The 22,535-nt window shown below is 48.5% G+C and overlaps 2 protein-coding genes across 4 annotated transcripts in view; one reads left to right on the forward strand and one right to left on the reverse strand.

The window, feature by feature from the left end:
- On the reverse strand, window positions 1-7,247 carry UBXN10 (UBX domain protein 10). Of its 3 annotated transcripts, none has more exons than XM_007980218.3 (2): window positions 7,176-7,247; window positions 1-2,810 (listed from the first exon to the last, which is right to left on the reverse strand). In XM_007980218.3, exon 2 carries the CDS (start codon window positions 2,793-2,795, stop codon window positions 1,947-1,949), a length of 849 nt encoding a protein of 282 aa, XP_007978409.2. In that variant the 5' UTR covers window positions 2,796-2,810; window positions 7,176-7,247; the 3' UTR covers window positions 1-1,946. The 3 variants fall into 3 exon arrangements, with proteins under 3 accessions (XP_007978409.2, XP_072863848.1, XP_007978410.2); XM_073007747.1 differs by lacking the exon at window positions 7,176-7,247 and adding an exon at window positions 6,810-7,162; XM_007980219.3 differs by lacking the exon at window positions 7,176-7,247 and adding an exon at window positions 4,744-6,449.
- PLA2G2C (phospholipase A2 group IIC) overlaps window positions 6,868-22,535 on the forward strand; it is a 23,866-nt gene continuing 8,198 nt past the window's right edge. The window contains exons 1-4 of the mRNA XM_073007748.1: window positions 6,868-6,970; window positions 16,325-16,440; window positions 19,014-19,158; window positions 21,258-21,361. Coding sequence (XP_072863849.1) covers window positions 16,401-16,440; window positions 19,014-19,158; window positions 21,258-21,361 — 289 coding nt within the window. The 5' untranslated portion in view covers window positions 6,868-6,970; window positions 16,325-16,400. The remainder of the gene's footprint in view (window positions 6,971-16,324; window positions 16,441-19,013; window positions 19,159-21,257; window positions 21,362-22,535) is intronic.

Here is a 22,535-nt window from a genome sequence, read left to right on the forward strand (position 1 = left end):
AATTCTAAGCTCACCAGCAGCAGCAAATCCTAAGCGTAGAAGATTCTAACTCCTTCAAGCTTGCTCCATTTCACTCAAGTTTTCTAAAGCTTTCCTGTCTGGAGAAATTACCAAGTCCCAGGTGGGTGGCATTTTATTCTTACCACGGAGTAGGTGTGATTTTATGGGAGGCTCTTCCCCCAGCCTCCTAGATCAGACGTAGAGTTACATGCCCGAGTCCTGGTGGGAAGTGAAATTCCTGTACTTTTAGGTTCTGGGCTCAAGTTCCCTCTGCTGTGGTCATTAACGGGAAGAGGTGGCCAGTTGTGTGGGCCTGCCCGAGGCACCACTGGCCCCAGCTGACCTTTCCAGTCAAAGGAATGGCTGACCAAACCAGGATGGTATTAAGAAATTCTGTAAAACGTTCAGAAATAACCTATTCTAGAGTGATCTGGGTGGTGTGGGATACAGTTAGGACAAGGCCAGCCACTTTCTTCTGAGCAAATGGCAGTGGTGCCCATCTCCACTGCTAAGCCTCAGTATGCAACAAAAACACTCCCAACCATGCACCTTATCTGAGCACAGGATGCGCTTGTTGCTGGGGTAGCCATATTTATATGCTTCTGGAACTCCTGATTCCTGCCTTCTCTCTGTATACCCAGGAGGCGGGGGCACACACCAGAACTCAGGGCTTCGTGATGACCAAGCTCTGGGGGAACAACATGCCCAGAACGTCTGAGTGTTCCCTACTCTGAAGGATGATTTGGCCATAAAAGGGATCAGATGAGTCACGGAGTCCGGCTGAACTTGCAGTAGAAGAGAACATTGGCAAATCGTCCATATCATCACTTCAAAGTTGGAAACACAAGACTCCATGGTCTTCAAAGCAGCTCAGGCTAAGACAGGCTGATGTACTTCATGACGGCCAACCAGATGCTTGGGGCACATGGTCTTTCAGTACAGGCACAGCAGAGTAACACCAGACCAAGGCAACCCCCTCCTCCTCCAGAGGTTCTAAGTCAGAACAGGCACCTCTGTCACAGCTCCAAAGGACACTCCATGTTTGAAGTGGGCAACACACTGAAACTGGGGAATAAAACAACTGCTCCAACCCCAGATAAGCCAAGGAAGTTGTCAGTACAAACCCGTTTAGACTTAGAGGCTTGCACATTTTAAAAACAAAAGATTCCATTACTGACAAAAGCAAAAGAAATCAGATTGCACTGGCTTTTTCTGTTTTGGAAGATTTCAGCCCACAAAGTAGCTACCAGAAGTTGTAAACCTAGTCAGTCTCTATTTAAAAGTAGCTACTGGGTAATCCATGCTCACGGAAGCAACTTACTTTCAAGCTCTAGAACTATTTTAGAAAAGCTGATGTTTTGGGGGAAGAAAACCCATTCTTCCCTTCGATGCCACCTCATACAAATAATAAATCCCTAAGAAACTAACCATGTATGACCAAGGGCTACTTCCAAAGACGGGGTCAACAGCCTGTTTCTTTAAAATACTTGCAAGAAACACAAATGCCAGTTAGATAGTTCCTACACCCTGGTTATTTACCAGACTAGAATCCACTCTGGGAAGTGTTTAATACTGCATCAAATACAGAAAGGAAAGCATTGGCTTCAAGAGAATCGGAGTTCACTGTAAAGGCAAGCTGGTGTTCCAAAAGGACCATTAGTTTAGAAGGACCCCAAACTCTGGAAAGGAGAAGTCGTGATCACCACTGTTTCAGGAACAGCCTTGGTAACTTGCCAGTTATGCTGGTGGCGGAGAGAATGGAACAGCTGGAAGGGAGCCTTCTCAGCGCACTTGGCGCAGGCACAGATTTCACTGCTTCAGAGGACATGCAGTGGACACGAGAGTCCCACGCTTCCCAGTTGCACCAGGTCCACATGGCACTCGAAACAGGCTGTCTGGGAGGCCACGACGCCCAAGCATGCTCCTTTGCTCGGAGACCCAGGACCTCAGCTGGGTGGCCAGCTTTCCCCATCTTCCAGTGAGATGCCCAGCACAGACTTGTGGGGGATTCGGCACTCTTGTAGAGATTTGGTGAGGTCAGAAAATCGCCTCCTGGGCACCTCCATTGTTTCAATGCTGCAGTGTTGGTAGGAGGTTTTGTTTTTCTGTTCCGCCACAGCAACAATGGTTTGCAAATCATCAGTTGGCCGGAAATGGCGTACAAACCTTTGGCCTGTTGGTGATCTGACAGCAAGCAGCAACCTTGGTTCTTCGTCCGATGGTTCCTCCAGGTTTCCAGCCCTGGAAGAGCCCTGTTTCTTGGTTCGGATGACGAATTTCCTCTCCATGGCAAAAGCTTGAGCTCTGGAATCTTGTTCACTTGTCTTCATGCTGCAGGTCTCCTCTTGGTAAAGAGCCTGGATACTGCTCAGTTGCAGTGAGCTGGCCTTTTTGGCGACGCTTTCCACAGCCTCCTCCTCCGGGTTCTTTCTGTTGATAGAAGGAAGGACTGGATACTTATTGAGAGAAGAGGAAGCTCCAATGGGAACTTGCTGCAGCAGCTCAGGGATCTCATCAGAGGCTCCCTGGTTTGGAGATTTGGGTGCACAGGCTCCTGGTTTTTGGCTGCTTGGCAACTCATAGGGAATGGCTGGAGGCGGAGATGGTATATGATGAGCGCACACCTCTGCGCCCTGGGATTTTTGCAGACTTGGTCTTGTCCGTCCCTTGGCGGACTTGGGCCTTATCATGTGCATATTTAGTGAGTTTGGCTGCCAAATGAGGTTGTCAACTGCTGTGCTGACAACAGTGCTACACTCAGGTGGTGCTATATTCACAGGGGCTTCTGTGGCCATTGCTTCTCAAGACCCCTAAGGAAGCAGGAAAAAAACAGGAGACCGTGGGTTAAACTTCCTGGGACTCCTAGATCCAAGCCATTCCCTCCCTGAGTGCCCAGAATAAGCACAAATTTCTGGCATCTAGAAAGGGGCACCAGCTGCAATTTATTCATTCAGGCATGCATTCATTTATTTTAGGCACTTGGGAGACATCAGCGAAACGAAGTCCTTGCAATGTAAATCATTATAGTGAGGAGAGACAGGGGTTAAAACCCACAAGTAAATAGTCATTTTCAAAGAGTAACAACTGCTATCAAGAAAATAAAAAGTATTGCACCTAAGCGTGATTAAGGTGGGGGACTAATTCTTACTCTTTTAGGAGGGGGGAAGTTTCTGGTAAAAACCAGAAAACCTGCTGTGTTTCAATAAAACTTCATTTTTGGACTCTGAAATTTGAATTTCAGATAATTTTCATGTGTCACAAAATACGCTCTTTTGATTCTTCTTCAATGATTTTAAAATGTGAAAGCTATTCTAAGTTCATGAGCCACACAAAATAGGTGACAGGCCAGATTTGGGCTGTGGGCCATCATTTGTTGGTCGCTGTCCTATAGCAACTCTGGGCATATGCTAATTCTACAGATGTGTGAGCCAGAAAGGTAGAGTGATTTCCTGATGGTCACACAGCCAGCTGGTGGCAGAGCAAGAGATAGGACCCAGGTCTTGTGACACCCGGTCCTGTGTCCTCTGTACCCATACAAGCTGCTTCCTGAGCCCAGCACATCACATTCTGTATGTCTACTAGCTGCTCACATTTCCTTCTTTCTTTCTTTTCTTTTTTTTTTCTTTTTTTGAGACAGAGTCTCACTCCATCACTCAGGCTGCAATGCAGTGGCGCGATCTCAGCTCATTGCAATCTCCGCCTCCCAGGTTCAAGCAATTCTTGTGCCTCAGCCTCCCGAGCTGTTCAGACTTCTGTCTTCCCAGCTACCTGATAGGCACCCTGGGGCCTCTGTATCTGGATCTCCCACCAAGAGTCTATGTGAGTGCTGGTTAAATCCGCCAGAAGCAATGAACCGAAGCATGGTGGGAGGCGTGAACATTTCTCTGTGCAGACCCGGAATTGCTAAACCATGACACCTCCTCTTTCATTGCCATCTTGGTGGCCACTTCACTAACACTACTACCAGCACCTCCTCCTCCCAATCTCCAGTTCCATCTTTCCCTAAACATTGCAGACATCTTGTTGGGCTCCCTGCCTCCCTCTGAGTCCTGACCACCACTGTGACTCCTGACTTTTCTGCTCACAAGTGAACCTGGCCTCTCCTAGCCTTCTAAAGACCTTCTGGTGACTTTCCAGTGATTCATGATCCCCAAGAAACAGCATATTTGGGAGCAAAGGACAGAGGACCGGGTGTCACAAGGTGTGGGTTCAATTTCAGCTTCTCTGCCACTGGCTAGCTACCTGATCAAGGGGCAATCACTCTACCTTTCTGGCACAAAACTTTCCTCATCTATCAAATTAGCTAAATGATCTTAGAAGTATTACTTAAATACCTCAGAACATCAGTCTTTTTGTCTGTAACATGAGGATAATAACATGAAATAATGTAGGTAAGGCGGGAAGCACCAGGCTTAGTGCATGGTAGAAACTTAATTAAACGTTAAGGGATTTTTTTGTTGTTGTTGTTGTTGTTTGCTTTGGGTTGTCTGTTTAGTGCTTTCTGTGTGCTAAATTCAAAAGCCTTCCTTGTTTTGCTCTAGAACTTTTCCCCTTGTGTCCTTGGTGATTCTACTCCTAGTCAACCAGCTGGGTGAGTCCTGAAACTCATGCCTGCCCTGTCCACTACACAGAAACACAGGGAGGTGGATTGCAATGAGCTACCACCTATTCAGTTGCCTCAAAAACATGTGAAAAAAAAATCCTGAGTTGATCACTTCTCTTCTAATTCCACATTTTACTTACCTCAAATTCACTTCCCGTAGAATGATTACTTCCTGCAAATTCATTCCTTTCATCACAAAATCTTCAACGTAATCTGAGCCTCTCAGGGTATGTATTCTAACCTTACCATTCCGTGCATGTAACCACTGCTGCCTAATTTTAGGGAGTATCTGCTTCCTCTCCTCTCAAACCAGGACCAAACAAAACACAGTATCCCTGTATCTTCCTGATGTCCTGCTCAATTCAAAATCTGGGACAAAGCTACCCTCTTTTAAAGGCCTCTATGTCGGCTGCATTCTACTCACAGCCTGAGTCTCTCTCCACTCCCCATTTTCCACTTCTCCCTCGTCTTTCACACCCAGTCTGGCTGCTAGTAGCTCAGGAGCCTTCTCCTTAGCAAAGTTTTGGCATCAAAAAAGACTGCCCATCTCCTTGTTAATTTCATCTATTTTCTGATCAACTGTGAAGAATGTGTTTTTCCCCCTTTAGTCTCATTCTCAAGTCTTTCTCTGGCAATTAGCAGCTCTGCACTTTCACTCAGGATGGCAGGAGAAGGTCATAACTGTCCAACTGTTCTGCCAAAGATAAGCTCCACAGGCAAACCCACGCCCCTCTCGGCCCACCCTCCCCACTTGTGGAATGGCTATTAATTTGCCACAGCTTCTACAGAATTATCACAGGCTTGGCTTCCAACACCCACACATGCCTCAGGAAGGTTTAGCTGTCAGTGAGTTTGGTAACTTAGAAACCTCTTCCTTAACAACTTTGATGAGGAGAGTCATGTGTTCTCACAGGCTCTCTGTGGGATTATTTTTAACAGTAAAACTTGAGTATGTGCATGCACTTTCTATACCTTTTGGTTCTATATAATTATCCATGTTCAGGGGGTGTCATATTCAAGACACCCTGGTCATAAGATAACATGACTGTGAGCTATCTCAGAGAAAAACCTCAATTATGACTAATTCCTAGGAGCCCACTCATGGTTATTTAGAGACTAACACCTCCTTCAGGTAAAACCATTATATCCAACCTGCTTTCATAACCCACTGCCTCCTCCCGAGCACAGGGACCATCTGTTACACGGAGGGAACGCCAGCTCTCCCCAGCAGCCATCACACAGGGATGGGACGGTTGGGGAAACAGGTGTCTGGGGATCTGGGCCAACTGTGCCTTTATATTCACACCTCGGGTCCTGAACTCTGCCCGCCGCCCTCAGTCCAGGAAGGCTCCTAGCAGCAGCCATCATTATCCCTGCTCAGTTCATTTCACCACCTCTAGGCCTGGCAGCCGCTCAACCACAAACTGATTTGACAAGATCTAGGCGTAGGCATCTACCAAGCTGCCAAGCTGAATAGGCGAGTGGCCTGTTTACTTAAACACAATAGCTGCGCCCCAGAGGCCTGCTAGGAGTCAGGAAGCAAACACTGCCAACTGTTTCCAAGAAGTTGCCAGAAGGGCAGGTGCCCATTCCTTAAGATTCATCAGCAAATCAACCGGAAAGAAGGAAATGTGGACGGGGGAAGCTAAAGCAGGGCTCCCGCTTTCTAAGGGTGCCCACCACCCACCACAGGGTCAGACCACCCTATTTCACTCACAACCCAAATCTAAACCTACAGTATATGCAGTAAAATATAACCACCTACATACCATCTGCTGGTATATACCAAGATACATACATTTGAATTGGTCTTTTAAAACTGTATCAGTTAATCCTATCCGTTGCCACTCCCCACCCCCAACCCACACCCCCACCAGGCTTTCAGGATAAAAATGCTCTGAAGAACCAACAGGAGATGGTGGTTGGCCTGAGAATGAAAAACTCTGGTACCATTCCCAGTTCTACCCCAAACTAGTGATTAGAATACACTGTCCTATGCAGAGTGCCACACTGAACCACAAGCCACCAAGTGATCAAATGTTTGGAAAGAGAATTAGGGATGATTCCAGAGACAGAAGGGCAAGGAAGTGGTGGGGATAACTCAATTATGTCCAAGTTCCAGCGCCCTAGAAGGCAACAGGCTTAAGGGGTGGAGGAGGGATCTGGGGGAGGGGCGAGAAAGAGCGTTTAGAAAGTGAGAACTGACTTCAGTGAAAGAGCACAGGACTGGGGGAGGGTCCATCTGGTTCCCGTCTCTGCCCTGCCGGAGACTGGGACGTCCTTTTCTCTCCCTGGGTCTGTGTCCCCATTGCTACATCCCAGCCTGGAGGGCATGGCCCAGCGGTTGCATAGGTCCCTTTGGTAAAGGTGAGCTCTGGCCAGACTTGCTTTGCCTCGGGAGCAGACTTTTCTCCAGGTCCCTCGCCTGTCTCCCAGGGTTCGCGTCCCTGGGGCTGGGGCTGGGGAGGCCCTCAAGGGTGACGTGCTGGGGGCTCGGGGACTGGCTTCCCCCGGCCCCTTCCAGGCCCGGTGGAGGCCAAGGGCAGGCCGCCGGTCTGGCAGCCGCGCTCACCTAGCCGTTCCGCTCCATCCGCCGCCTGCGCCCAGCTCTGTCCCGCTGGTAAACAGCCCTGGTCTCCCGGGCAACGCCGCGGGGTGGGGGGCCACGTGCTTCCGCCGTGACCGGAACCGGCCTGGGTCGGGTGGGGTCCAGTTGGGTCTGGTCGGGTCGGGTCGGGTGGGGTCAGTGGGGGCCGCTGGGCCAGGAGCGCGGAGGCCATGAGCTCCAGGTCGGTGGATTGCCAGCCGTATTGCCTGGCCTGGAGGCGACAGGGACCTGCGGGCTCCTTCTCTCCTCTTCCTAGCATCACCTGCCTCTGTTTCTCGCTGGGGAGAGTGTCTGGGAGAAGGAGAGCCCTAGCCGGGGCGTGGAGGCGCGGGGAGCAGCACACTAGTCTCAAACCCCGTTTCTCACCTTGGGTCAGGTCCTGAGCCGCTTCTCAGTGTCCCTGGTTTTAAAATGAGGCTGTGGGACTGATGGATTCTCGGAACCCTAGACTCTGAGTGGATGCTTCTAGGGTATCTGAGTTGCGGGGAGCAGGGTCCCCATCCTCAGTACAGCCCTTTCAGCGCCAGATCCCTGACCTCCTCATTTTCACATCAGCCTGCCACTCCGGGCCACACTGGGAACCTTATCAACAGCATCTGCACCTCCTTTGATGTCCCCAGCCACAATCTCTTCCACTTCCAGCCGCTTGAGTCACTTCTGCTGTATCTGTTTTTCACCATCTTTGGGCTACCTGTCCATTGCTGTCTCTGCTTTCCCCCTCGCTATCAACCTGCTTCTTCCCTGTCCTGGCCCATCCCTCAGCATTCTCAAAAGGATCCTCCCTGCCCGAGTCCTGCTCTCCTTCCATCTGATGAAACCCCAAACCAATTCAGTCCGCCTACACACCGGTACTGAAGAAGTCTTTGCCAGCCACACACCTTGGTGTAACAAACACGAGGTCTCTAACCTCAATTAGACCATCAGCCCTGCACTTCCATCCCCGACCGACCATTGGGTTCTCTCTCCCTCCTTTCTTCTTTCTTCCTTTTTTTTTTTTTTTTTTGAAGGGGAGACAGGGTCTTGCCCCTTCACCCAGGCTGGAGTGCGGTGGTGCAATCACAGCTCACTGCAGCCTGGACCTCCCCAGCTCAGCCTGCCTTGTAGCTGGGACTACAGGTGTGCATCACCATGCCTGGCTAATTTTTATTATTTTTTGTAGAATAGGGTTCTGCCATGCTGCTGAGGTTGGTCTCGAAGTCTTGGGCTCAAGTGATCCTCCCGCCTCAGCCTCTCAAAGTGCTGGGATTACAGACATGAGCCACCTCACCCAGCCTCTGCTTTCTTCTCAATAGCTATTTCAAAACGTCGTTTTGCTCCCGAAACCTCCTACCTTTCCCTCTCCCACCTCCCTCCCTCCCTCCTCCCTCTAAGAAGATACCTTTACTGCCCTCTTAAGAGGAAAAAATAGAAGCCATCAGATGGAAACTTCCTCAGCCTTCTGCCATCAGGCCTGCAAACTTGCCTGCCTACGCTTCCTTGTTTTTCTCCCTTCCTCCAGTTCTAATGTCTTCTGATTCTCTCCAAGGTGAATTGCTCCTCCGTGGGTGCTTGGAAGCCCATTTCTGACCACACAGTCACACATATACACACCCTCACACTCCCTCTGACCCTAGAAGATTCCTCCCGACCCTCCTCATCTGCCTAATTCCCATTCACCCTTCAGGTCCCAACCTCATGGATGAAGTCTTTCTTCCAAGGTGGAATTAAGATTTCTTCGAAAGAAGTCTTAACTGGACTACTGTCTGCCAAACTCTGTTCTAGACTCATGGGATACACAGATGAATAATTTACTGACAGTATCATTAGAAGATAATGTTAGTAGACGTGCACGAACCATAGATTCAGGCCAAGCATGGTGGCTCACGTCTGTAATCCCAACACTTTGACAGACCGAGGTGAGAGGATCACTTGAAGCCAGGAGTTTGAGACCAGCCATGGGCAACATGGTGAGGCCCTATCTCTCCAAAAACAAAGAAAAAAAGAACGATAGATTCATTATCTAGCGTGTGGCAAAATATTTGCTATCTGGTCTGTCCTGGACATGTGGACACAGGATTGCGACAGGAGCGCAATTCTAACCGTCTTTCAAGACGTTCACAATCTGGTTGAGAGAATGCTTTTCACGCTGATGAACAGTTACAAATCAGATTATTTTCAATACAATTTGAGCCCAGGGTAGAATAGCAGGCATAGGCTGGACACAATTAGGTACCGAGTGATTAGCACAGACAAGGCAGTTCTTTGGGGGCCATGAAAGAAGATCATTTCAGTGGTGGTGTTTCTGCTCATCTCAGAAGGGAAGGCCGTGACCCATGGGAGTTGCTGGGGAGGGCCTGGGCTGGGCCGGGCCTCTCGTTTGGGTTGCCCCCTCACACACTCTGGTAATCCAGGAAGCTTCTGTGGCCCTCGGAATGTGTAAAAGATGGTGGTTTTAGGAGCTGCTGGTTTTGCAACTGAGTGCTGGCGGCTTATTTCTTGTTAATGATTCTGTCAAAAGTGTCTTAGCAATGCTCTTCAGCCCTTCAGCGCCCACCCAAAAAAGATTAAAGTGGATTCTTCATCAGCTATTTTAAAATCACCTAAGAATTATGCAATCCTTTGGAGAATCAAATTGGCTTCTCACCTCGGGTGTGTGTGCGTGTGTGCGCGTGCATGCCTTTGCCAGTGCACAGTGAAATGGCGGTCTGTTTAATGTCAGCAGTACGTGCAGTTAATGTCAGCAGTACTTGCAGTTAATGTCAGCAGTACATGCCTTTTGCTCTGCAGTGTTGTGTAATGCGCAGCCCCAGGGGGAGGCAGGAGAGGAGGAAAGGAAGGCGCCAGTCCATTGCTGTGCCTCTGCTGCCTTTGTCCCCAACCTTCTATAAAGAGGATATCTTCAAAGGATGGACCCCATAATGCCTGGTGTCTGGCACATACCCAGAGGGGATCTCAGTAAACATGGGCAGAGGTCATTGCCCTGCCAGCTGAAATGTAGACTCACCTTCCTTTCCAGCCATGTCCCGATCTACTCTCCAGCTCTCTCCCTGGGCTACAGCCAGCTTGCTCCCCAGATGGGCCCCAGCTTTTTCATCTCCAGTGTCTTTGCTCATCTCTACCCCACCCTGCTCCCTTCCTTGAAGTTAAGCCAAACTGACTGATCCTCCAAGGCCCATCTTAAAAGCCATCTCTTCTGTGAAGCCCTTTCCTGACCACAGCCTCCCCACAAAAGCTCATGTGCTCTCTCTGGTCCCCTTTGGTCCAGTGGAACATGCCCAGGATGGCGCTGTGCACCCTCCCTGAGTTGGCTCCTTTCATCTTCACAGTGCTCCTTCATGGAGGCATCATAGCCCTCCTTTGGTTTAGAAAACAGTGGAGCCTCAGGGTTCCCCCTGGTGAATGAGCAGCAGAGCAATTTTATAACCCACATCTAGCTGTTTCCAAAGCCCACCCTGGACCCCAGAGTCCCATGTTCGAGCTCCTCACCTGCATGTTCCCCCATGGTCCTTATCTGTACTGTCCGTTGCACTGGTCGTAGGGACCGCAGGCATGGCCTCTGATGCCAAAACTTGAGTCTGAATCCTGGCTCCACCACTTGTCAGCTGAAGACGTTAGGTAAATGATTCACCTTCGCTGGAAGCCAGTTTCCACATCTCCAGAATGGAGATGATAAGCACAGGATTGTTGTGCGGCTAAAATGAGAAAACACACGTGCCAAGGGCTTAGTGAGGGCTAAGTCTCATGACATCATCTTCACTTACAATGTACATCTCCTTCAGTAGGTGATGAGCTCCTTGAAGGCAGGAACTTGCCTGTCTCAGAATCCCCTGCTTTGCCCACACAGTGCTTACTTTGTGATAGGTACTCAGCCATGATGATGGTGGTGCTGATTCCAAGGCTAGCGTTTCCACTGAGTGATCCAGCAAGCTGCTTATTGGTATCCTCCCCAGCCATATTTGGCTTGGAGTTCAAATGACCTCCCCAGGGGCTGGCTGAAGGTGAGAGCCCCAGTTTCTTAGCAGCTTGTCCTCACAGAGTGGTTGGCCCCATTTAGAATTAGTGACTTCTAGATTTCAGAGTCGATAGCCAGTGTCCTGCTCCGCCTGTCCTTGGTCTCATTAGACATGTGGATTGAGATCATGGGTAACCTTTAAGCAGAAGGTGAACCAGGTGGATATTCTAGTAGCAAGGCCAAGAGGCTGGCAGTTAGTCATGGCTCCTGTGATCAGCTTCCCGAGGGGATCTGCAAGAAGGAAGTTTCTGGATGATGAAACTTAACCCTTGAAGTACAGTCATGGATCACTTAACAATGGGGATACATGCTGAGAACTTCATTGCTAGGCAATTTTGTCATTGTGCAAACATCTTGGAATGTGCTTACCCAAACCTAGATGGTCTAGCCTACCACACAGCTAGGTTATATGGTATAGCCTGTTGCTTCTGGGCCACAAACCTGTACAGCATGTTACTGTTCTAAATACTGTAACACAAGGGCAATTATAACACAATAGTACGTATTTGTGTATCCAAACAGATCTAAACACAGAAAAGGTACAATTTAAAATATGGCATAAAATATAAAAAAGTGTATGCCCATATAGGGCAGCTACCTTATAATCTTATGGGACCACCGTTGTATGTGTGGCCTGTCATTGGACCAAAACGTCATTATATGGTGCATGACTGTACCACAGTTTTTTATTATTTTCCCCGTTTTGTTGGAAAATATCCAAAAATGTATAGCCTACTTTCCAGTCTTGTTAAGCAGAACATATCAAACACTGTAACTCACCTTGGCTACTGTTGACCAAGTGTTTTCACCTTCAAGAGCCTGTGGAATCTTGCCGGCATTCTGTCGGGGGCCAGAATCATTGTCTGTACCTCTCTGGTGGAGGAAGCTGAGGCTCAGGTAGTTTAAATCTGTCAGGAAGTGGCGGAACAGCTCCAACCCCTTTCTTTGACATAGGCTCCTGAGTTCGTTGCTCTCCACCCTTGCAGTCTCTTGCACAATGCTACCTTTCCTTGGCAACTCGCAGTCAATAATTGTGCTCCAGGTGCACTAGTTTGATGTGGATGGAGTCAGCTGCCCCAACACACAGTGGCCCAGGCTCCTAGGCTTCGTTGATTATCGCTTTAATCACCCCTCTCTTACCTTCCTATTAAGAGAAGCTGCTCTAACTCCATTCCTGTCTGGCTGCTGGGCCTGATAAATGAAGCTGAGCAGCCTGTTGGAATTGCATCTAAAATAAGAGTCTAAGAGTGTTGTGATACTTGCTTCACTGCTTGGGTTGTTTGGGGTTTTGTCTTCTCGGTGGTGTTTTGGATAGACATGGAAGCAGGAGAGCTTTCAAGGATTAGGAGTGCCAGCTTTGGAGTCAGACACACCTGGGGTTAAGTCCACGACCCGTCAGTTTGCAGGGCAAATGACCTGACCTGTGCCAGCTTCAGTTACCCGTATTGGTAAACTGGAATTAATTGTATATGTCTCATTGGGAGGATTCAAAAGGATTCAAGGAGAATCCTGATTCACATCCTGTGCTTAGCCTCCTGTTGGTATTCGAGGGGTTGCAGTTATTGTTTTTATTTCTGTAACTTGAAGTATGATAAGATTCTTATCACTCATTCTCTCATTCATTCATGCCTCAAATATTTATTTACTGCCCGTCTCTCCATGCCTAGTTTCCTTATCTGCAAAACGAGGGTAATAATGGCACTTATCTAGCTGGGAGATATGAAGATTTAGTGAGTAAATATATGCTCTGAACCCCTGCAAGACATAACGTAAGTGTGATATATACGTTACCCATCATCGTCAGTAGTATTAGTTCGTGCCAGGCACTGTGCTAAGAAGGCACTAGGGATAAAGAGGTGAACAAAACAGACATGACCTCTGTCCTTAATGAGCTTGCAGGCTCCATCCACCTTGTTTTCTCTATGGGGAGGAAAGCCAACCAGTGTTTCATCACTGTTGATAAAAGCTGAATTGATGGGTCCAGCAAATGACCCAGATGGTGGCTCCTAAAGACCCTGCAACTTACTGGCTGCTGCCCTAGGGGCTGGCGTGGGAGGCAATGCCATGCTTTCTACATTCTTACCTCTCATCAAACCTCTGGCCCTCTGGTCCTGTGCTCTTGCTTTAGCTTAAGCACAGTTCTAGGCAGCCCCAAATGACTTATCAAATGGAGAGAACCATGCCTGAGTCATAGCTGTGAAGGTCAGTGCATGAAAATGCCCTCAAACCTTCAAAATGCCACACGAACGAGAGGTCTAGGCAGAGAGACTGGCAAGGAGGAAGAGCACTGGATTTGGAGAAAGGGACCAGAGTTTAAGTCCTGGCCCACCTCATAGCTGTGTAGATTTTTTCAGGTTACTTCGCTCTCTGAGACTTGGTCTCCTCCTCTGTCAAATGTGAATGTGATAGAACCCGCCTGGTAGGGTTGTAGTGAGGAGTAAACAGGAGCAGAGCATAAACTTAAGGGGAATTTAGGCCTTCTCAAATACCACGTCTCCTGGGAAGATTTCTGTGACCTTCTCAAGAAAGTTTACTGCTCCTTCCTCTGAGCTCAGAGGCATTTATTTATACAACCACTGGAGCAGTGCTCCTCACTCCACATGGATGCAGACTGAGGTCCCTAGAAACAGACTGACACAAAAAAGTATGTTGCTGGGAGGTTCCAGGAGATACAGCTGTCAGGAAGTGAGCAAGGGAAGAATGGGGAGAGGGAGAAGCTGACATGCAAGGGATAAACTGACACAGAGGGAGAAGCTAACACAAAAGGGAGAAGCTGGAACAGAGGGAGAAGCTGACACACAACAGAGAAACTGGCACAGAGGGAGAAGCCTATGCACAAGGGAGAAGCTGACAAGAGGGAGAAGCTGAACACACAGAGAGAAGCTGACACACAAGGGAGAAGCTGACACAGAGGGAGAAGGTGACATACAAGGAAGGGAGAAGCTGACACACAGAGAGAAGCTGACATAGAGGGAGAAGCTGACACACAAGGGAAAAGTTGACACAGAGGGATAAGCTAACACACACACACAGAAAACCAACATAGAGGGAGAAGCTGATACAGAGGGACAAGCTAACACACACACATGCACAAACTGACATAGAGGGAGAAGCTGACACAGAGAAGCCAACACAGAGGGAGAAGCTGACACAGAGGGACAAGCTAACACACACACACAGAGAGAAACTGACATAGAGGGAGAAGCTGACACACAAAAGGGAGAAGCTGACACAGAGGGAGAAGTTGACACAGAGGGAGAAGCTGACACACACCCACAGAGGCCAACATAAAGGGAGAAGCTGACTCAGAGGGACAAGCTAGCACACACACACACAGAAACTGACATAAAGGGAGAAGCTGACACAGAGGGACAAGCTAACACACACACACAGAAACTGACATAGAGGGAGAAGTTGATACACATAGGCAGTTGCTGAGGCCACAGGGAGCTCTGGGGCTGGGACTGCCTTTCAGAGCTATCCTGAAAAAGGCAAGGGATGGCCCTTTAAACCATCACCCCAACCAGGGATTGGCTAGAGACTCCTTCTTCTGTCTTCCCTGGGAGGGGCCGTAACCGTGGGCCACGCGGTACCTGCAGCAAAGGGTGGTTCCCAGTGAGGGAGAGCGTCAGCAGCTGCTGGTACCCTAGCCCTAAAGAGGGGGCCTGCCAGGACTGTGTGAAGATTCGGGAACTAATGGAGAACCAAGCAGAATTGCTGCCCACATGGGGCTTTGGGGCTATATTTGGTCTCTGTTTACCTATTTGGTCTCTCCAGCCAGCTTGGCAGCCTTCCTTGGGTCAGAATGTTCTCATTAGAAGAGCTCATAGTTGGTGCTTAGTAAGAGTCTATTGGATTTCATGACCAGTAATGCACCCAGGTCCCTTTCTGGGTCTCTCTAAAGTGTCATCACCTGCTCATTCAAAAGAACGAGCCCGTTTTTCGTGGGCTAAACCTGCACATGATTATTTTTTTAGACTCAAAAGAGAAAAAGGAAGCAAGCCTGTAGAGACAGAACCTAATTAAAAAACATCCCGCACAGCAGTTGAAGTGAAGGTTGGCTGGGACCAGGCCTGGTCAGGGCCGGGCCTCGCAGCATCCACCAGAACGTTGCCAAAGGGGGAAGATAGCAAAGACACCCTGATTAACTCTCCCAGGGATCTGCAGCAGGATGGTCATTTTGAAGTTTTCCTGGGAAGCTTTGCCACCAGGTGTAAATCTAGCCCAAGCTCTGCACCTGCCAAATTCTCTATTGTTTCACACTCCAAGTCCTGACATTACCAGGTGTAGCCTGATTTATGATGGGCTATAAAGACTGATCCCTGGCAGTTCCATGGCAGGGCTGCAACCCACATTCTCCTCCACTGTCCTCATATGGGTATCATTACCCATACTAATCGGAATATGAATTCTGTGTCTACCTGTGACTGCATTTTATAGTACAAAACGGTTTTACTTTCATTATTCCCACAGGTCCCACAATGGGTCTGTGAAGGAGATGGCTATGTGATCGTGAGGAATTTGTTCAACCTCTCTGGGTCTCAGTTTACCCATCTTCAAAACGATAATAGAACCTCAGAAGGAGTTGTAAGGGTTAAACCGTATAATACCTGTGAAGCCCTTAAAATAAAGGCTTGAAATTATTGACAGGAATTTCTAGTCTCACTCTACAGGAGAAGAAACCAAGATGCAGAGAGGTAAAGTTGATGAGTAAGATGCCCGGGTATCAAGGAAGGAAGGTGCTGTGGGACTAGATGCAAACCGAGCTAGGCATTCCTGTGTGGGATTTCTATTGTGAACAACATAGGTGTCTTTCCCGCTGGGGAGCAGAGGAAATACGGACTCCTCAAAAGAAAAAAAGAAGAGATAAAGGGATGATGTTGCTAAGAAAGAAATTTGGAAAAAAAAAAAAAAAAAACCAACATTTGCACTTTTAAAACCATGGAACCCTTCTTATTTTTATATGTTCAGGTCTAAATGCCAGAAAGGATACCATATTCAAAGGGAATGAGATTTGAAAACGATTTCTTTGAGTCCTCTGCCGAGGTCTTTCCAAGGCACTGCAATTAGGGTTTTGCACCCAAATACCCTTGCCTCATTTTGGTCGTTTTGTCCCGAACAGAGGTTCAACTGGGAGACCCCCTCACACACAGGTGAAGGCGTGGCCGTGGAACCTCAGACCCCTGGTCTCCTCAGAAATGAAGGTCATTGCCGTCCTCCTCCTCCTCTTCTCCTGCTGTAAGTAGAGGGCTTGCTGGGACAGCACCAGGCTTCTGTCTTCCTGTTTATGTCAGTGGGAGGGGGGACTCGCCAGGTGGTACCAGGTGAAGGAAGTCACAAGTCACTCAGAAAAGAATCAGGAATGGGCCGGGCGCGGGGGCTTACGCCTGTAATCCCAGCACTTTGGGAGGCCAAGGTGGGCGGATCACAAGGTCAGGAGATCGAGACCATCCTGGCTAACATGGTGAAACCCGGTCTCTACTAAAAATACAACAAGTTAGCCGGGTGTGCTGGCGGGCACTTGTGGTCCCAGCTACTCAGGAGGCTGAGGCATGAGAATGGCGTGAACCCAGGAGGCGGAGCTTGCAGTGAGCTGAGATCATGCCACTGCACTCTAGCCTAGGCGACAGAGCGAGACTCCGTCTCAAAAAAAAAAAAAAAAGAATCAGGAATGGAACGGGCTCCCCCCAACGTCCTCTTGCTTCTGTTTCTGCTATGAAATGGGCTGATCCCAGTGTTGGGATTTTATAAAGTGTCTAGGAAATCGGAGGTTGCCAACCATTTGCTAGAAAGGGAGTTTGACTACTATTTTACGCCCCTCTCCCCCAAGAGTCTCTTTTCCTTTGGATGCTAGTAGCCTTTATTTAAGGCCATTTGGATTCAGAACAAAAATGCAGACATACATCCAGCTAATTTAAGAATGATTAATGCTTATCAGAAAGACATTTTTATGGTGACTTATGGGATAATTGGTAGCTATAATTCATTGCTTATTGCTTACCTCTGCAAAGTGAAAAAAGACCACCTGGGAAACAGTTTGGGGTGTACTGGAGACTCACAGACTCCTTTGCTGGATTGGTAGAGTGGAGGTTTGTCCAGATCCATTTTCCTGTCTCTTTCAATTGAGTCACAATAACTTTTGAGTCCCTAAGTCAAAGATGTCAAAAACAGACTTCCTTTCCCCGCAGTGAGTAGTGGAACTTACACTTTTCAAGGTGATAGCGCAGGAGGATACCCGTATGCAGGGATGACCGCCTCTGCAGCCCCTCAGTCTGAAGATCAACCCCTGAGTGCGGCTCCAGGGACTGCTTGGGCAGCAGTGACCACCCCTGGGCTTCTTCCCCTCACACCCCTGTTTAGACTAAACACAATAGTGAGATCGAAGGCTCCTGAGCAAACTCCCCCAGACTCTATTCTGTTTCTCTTCTTCAAGTTCATGTCTTTATTGTATTTTTATTGCAAATTTACAACATGCTTATAATTAAAAAGTAAAATAAATGAGTATATAGCAACAAGGTAAAGCTCCTCCTCATCCTCCCCAGACCCTAGTGTTTTCCCTACCTCCAGAGGTGACCACTCTTAAGAGTTTGATATACATCCTCTATACAACCTTTACACACACACATGTAAAACACCATAATAGAAATGGAACACATGCTGGGTCAGATGCGGTGGCTCATGCCTGTAATCCCAGCACTTTGGGAGGCCGAGACGGGCAGATCACCTGAGGTCAGGAGTTCGAGACCAGCCTGGCCAGCTGGCCAAGATGGTGAAACCCCGTCTCTACTAAAAATACAAAAAATTAGCCAGGCGTGGCAGCGGGCACCTGTAATCCCAGCTAATTAGGAGGCTGAGGCAGGAGAATTGCTTGAACCCGGGAGGCAGAGGTTGCAGTGAGCTGAGATCGCACCATTATACTCTAGCCTGGGCAACTACAGTGAAACTCCATCTCAAAAGAAAGAAAGAAAGAGATAAAGAGAGAGAAAGAAAAAGAAAAGAAAGAAGGAAAGAAAGAAAGAAAGAAGGAAAGAAAGAAATAAAGAAAGAGAAAGAAAGAAAGAAAACACATACTTATTGTGCAAAGACATGAGACAGCAGAGATGTATATAAAATGAATGTTGACTGTTTCTTTCTCTCTCTTCAATCCCAATTGCCTAGAGATAGTGCTATCAAGTGTAGTTTATTTTTGAGACACATAATTTTGTTATTATCCCCCTGTCAGCGGACATGTGGGTGGTTTCCAACTTTTTTATATCACAGATAATGTTTCAGCAAACCACTTTGTGTATGCATTTGTGCCCACTCTCATAAGCATCTTGTAGAAGCAAAAACAGATGAGTTCATGTGTACTTGCCTTTTAAAAAAAATAATATTTGAGGATACCTTTCCTGCCTCTTAAGTATTTTGTTTCTCCTGTAAGATAGTGAAGGCCTGATGACATCTGGAGGGACTGGCATTTCTGGCTTTGAACTTTTCCCATTCATGTTGCATCAGACCCGAGGGTGTTCTGCCTAGGAAAGTGGATTCCAGCTTTGAGGGGGAAGACTATGGTTGATGGGAGAGCCTTGTTCCGAACCTCATGGGAACTGGGTATTCATCCGGGTTAGCAAAAAACTAGCTGTGTTAGAGGAGCAAATCTGAACTTATTTTCTTCCCCAGGAAAAGGGCTAATGATTCCAGCCATGACCCTTGCACTTCGCTTTGGGGATCTGGTGATATTTCGAATTTTCAGCATTCTAGTAAGGGGAGGGGACATCAAGGCAGCATCGTGCTCATTGCAACTTCCTTCTTCCTTGTTTCCTCATCGGCAGTGGCAGCCCCCACCCACAGCAGCTTCTGGCAGTTTCAGAGGATGGTCAAACACATCACGGGGCGGAGTGCCTTCTTCTCATATTACGGATATGGCTGCTACTGTGGGCTTGGGGGCAAAGGGGTCCCCGTGGATGACACTGACAGGTGGGTGCAGAGACTCTGAGGCCACCTATCATTTGTTTTGCATTAAAGTTCAAGCTCGAAGCCAGAGAGAGGGTGTTAGAATTCTTGCATGGCAAGTAACAGAAAACAGTTCAGGCTAATGGAAGGAAGAACTGAACGGGATTCGGAGGATGGGTCTTGAGAAACCCAGCGTCGGGGCCAGCTTCCTGAGTGTGTGATCTGTGAAGTTTCACAGGGCCCAGCACTCATAAAGGCCTAAATGTGGTCTACTGCTCTGCTGCCGCCATCTTGAAATTCTGAATAAAGGGCCCCACGTTTTCATATTGCTTTGGCCTCTGCAATTATGCATCGGTCCTGCCCAGAGCTCTAGAAGCTGTTTCATCTCATAGTAAAAGTGCTCTGCTTCCAGCTCTCCAGCTTTTAGGACTATAGGCACAGCACAACTGACTCACTAGTCCTACTTCCATATTCTAGGAGAGGGAATCCAAGTGGCCCAGTTTGGAGAAGTTGTCCGTCTGGGTGAGGTTGCATGGCACAAACCTGCTTCCCAGGCCTGCTCCGAAGGATGGGGGTAGGGGAGTGTGAGTTCCTAGAAAAAGTAGAAGTGGGTGTCATGTGGTGAGTGTGTGTGTGGGGAGGTAAGAAACGGGACAGTTTGCGTGTCATTTCATTTGAAGAAATAAGAAAGCAAAATGTTCCTTGCCACATTTAACCTAGTGTGGAGAAACATGTCCCCACAGTGGGGCCTTAAATATCACTCCTGGAGCTCAAGCCTTGTGGGTTGGGCTCATGGAACCATGGGAGGACCTCAGAGCCCTGGAAGGTCAACTGACACTTACAAAATGCCCATTATATGCCAAGCACTGGGACTGGCGATTGGCACACGAACCTAATTTAATTCTTTCAGGAAATGCACGAGACAGTGATACCAGCCCATTTGACAGGTGAGGACAGTGAGTTGCTAAACCACTTCCCGAAGGCAATGCAGCTTCTAAGTGGCAGGGTTAGAATTGAACAAGAATTTGCCTGTTTCAAAGTTTGTCCCCTCTCCTTGATGGTCTGTAGCTCTGCTGTCAAAGTCCAAAGGCTGATTAGAAATTGAACATCATTAGCCAAAGCTGATCAACAGCAGAGCCCTCACTTGCAGATGGGAATGGCGAGAGAGGGAGACTGAAACATTTTTCTTGGCCTTTCAGGCCTTAGAATCCAAGCTTAAGTTTCTGCCTTCCTGTGCCTTGAGCAGTGGCTGAGGACTTGGACTGAGCCCATTCTCCAGATGTTATTTCTCCTGCAGTGCTCTCCCATCCAGCCCCCAGCCAACTCTGGGTGCCATGAGTAGGACTACCTCTGCTTTTGCAGACAATTGTCTCCTCAGAGACCATCACAGTGCCTGGCTCACAGTAGGTGCTCAGTAAAAAGTGTTAAATGCGTGAATGGACCCAGATTTGTGTCCTGGGTCTGTCATTTTCCAGCTGCCTAAGTTTGGGAAACGGGCCTCTCTGAATCTCAGTCCCTCCCCTACAAAAGGGAGACAATGATTATACTTCATAGGTTTCTATGAGTAGCTAATGAGATAGCAACAGATACTAGAGAGGGCTCAGGAAATGCTACTGGTTATTATTATTTATTTTATTTTATTTATTTTTTGGAAGACGGGGTCTTGCTCTGTTGTCCAGGCTGGGGTGGAAAGGCTCAATCACAGCTCACTGCAGCCTCTGTCACCCGAGCTCAAGCAATCCACCCACCTCAGCCTCCTGAGTAGCTGGGACCATAGGCTGGTGCCACTATGCCTGGCTTTTTTTTTTTTTTTTTTTTTAAACTTAAAAAACATAGGAGGTATCCCTGTGTTGCCCAGGCTGGTCTCAAACTCCTGGACTGAAGCGATCCTCCTGCCTCATCCTCACAAAGTGCTGGGATTACAGGCATGAGCCACCACACCTGGCCTATTATTATTATTATTATTATTATTATTGATAATTCACCTCCCCACCTTCAATGCCTTCCTGCCTAGAGGAGGAGGCAGGTGAGCCCTTTCTAGTCCCCAGATAAGGTCCTCCAGCAGATTCCCAAGGGGCCCACTTCCAGGCACAGCCCCTCATTTCCCTCTTGTCTCGCCCCAGATGCTGCCAGGCACATGACTGTTGCTACGAGAAGCTGAAGGAGTCGAGCTGCCAGCCTGTGTTGAACGGCTACCAGTTCCACATCGTCAATGGCACAGTGGTGTGTGAGTAGCCTTTTCTGTGTGGAAATGTCTTTTAACCTGGGCCTTTCCTTAACATTCACCTCCTGTTTGACCCAGAGATGTTTTAGAAAATGAAATGCTTCCAAGTGCGTCGAAGGAGGCAATCCTGAGCTTTTCCCTGATGCTCCAGAGCTTCTCGGAGTGTCTGTGCTCATCTTGCCCTGGTCTCTCCCACCCGTGGGTGTACTTCCTGAACTCTCTGGGAGCCCAGAGCCCTGCAGATAGTACATGCTCAATACACACTTGTTCACTTGAGCTTATACTGAATTTTGAAGCTTCCCTTGACAACTGTTACTGTTGATAACATGTTTCCTTGTTTCTGTCATGTGTTAACAAAACGGCTCAGCTGTCTTCCAGTTGGACAAATATTTATTAAGGGTGACTGTATGCCAACCACTAAGATAGGTGCCACCAGGGCCACAAAAGCAAATAGGTGGGAAGGGAAGGGGGACTCACGTGTTATTGAGACCGTTCAAGGAGCCATGTGGACAAGTGGATCAAGTGCCCTGCACATGGGGCGTAGCCCTGGCATCCGGGGCATGTTCTGCTGCTGGTAGGGTACGGGTATGTGCATGGCAATCCTGGTCTAAACAGCAGGCACATTCGGAGGCACTGGGCAGTGGCCTTTGGTGAGTACCATCCTTACCAGCATAGCCAGGGTGGGTCCTGGGGTCCTGGGCTGGGAGGGTGAAGAGCACCGAATAAAGAAGTGGCCCCTTACAGCGTGTGGCTCACTTCCTGCCTGGCCTCGTGGGGTTGCATGAATCGCTTTCCTTCCCAGGTCTATTTGTTCACAGCTGTGAGTGCGTCTTGGAGTTCCTCTGTTTCCTCCTGAGGTCAGGGAACCACCACCTCTCCGCCACTCATTCCCTAGGGCGGGAGATACATCCTCCATCCCGTGGTGGGTCCCAGGGCTCAGACTTCCGGTCTCCTGAGCTCCCCGCACCCACCACTCCAGCTCAGCACACACCAAGACCCAGAGTTAGGACTGTGAAGTCTCCCTGGAACCAGCTGTGTGGGTTGGGGCCTTGGACCCCTACACCGGGAGGACCTGCCTCAGTTTTCAGCCTGCTTCTTGGCCTGCACTACCCACTGCCACCAGGACGTGGTTGACAGGAAAAGAACCTTCTCTTGTTCCCCATGTGAGCTCAAGGAG

This window comes from Chlorocebus sabaeus, chromosome 20, assembly GCF_047675955.1.
Source record: "Chlorocebus sabaeus isolate Y175 chromosome 20, mChlSab1.0.hap1, whole genome shotgun sequence".
Classification (NCBI taxonomy): domain Eukaryota; kingdom Metazoa; phylum Chordata; class Mammalia; order Primates; family Cercopithecidae; genus Chlorocebus; species Chlorocebus sabaeus.

Coding starts and splice junctions, on each gene's coding strand:
- UBXN10 (XM_007980218.3), bottom strand. CDS start 2,795: ATGGCCACAGAAGCCCCTGTGAATATAGCACCACCTGAGTGTAGCACT.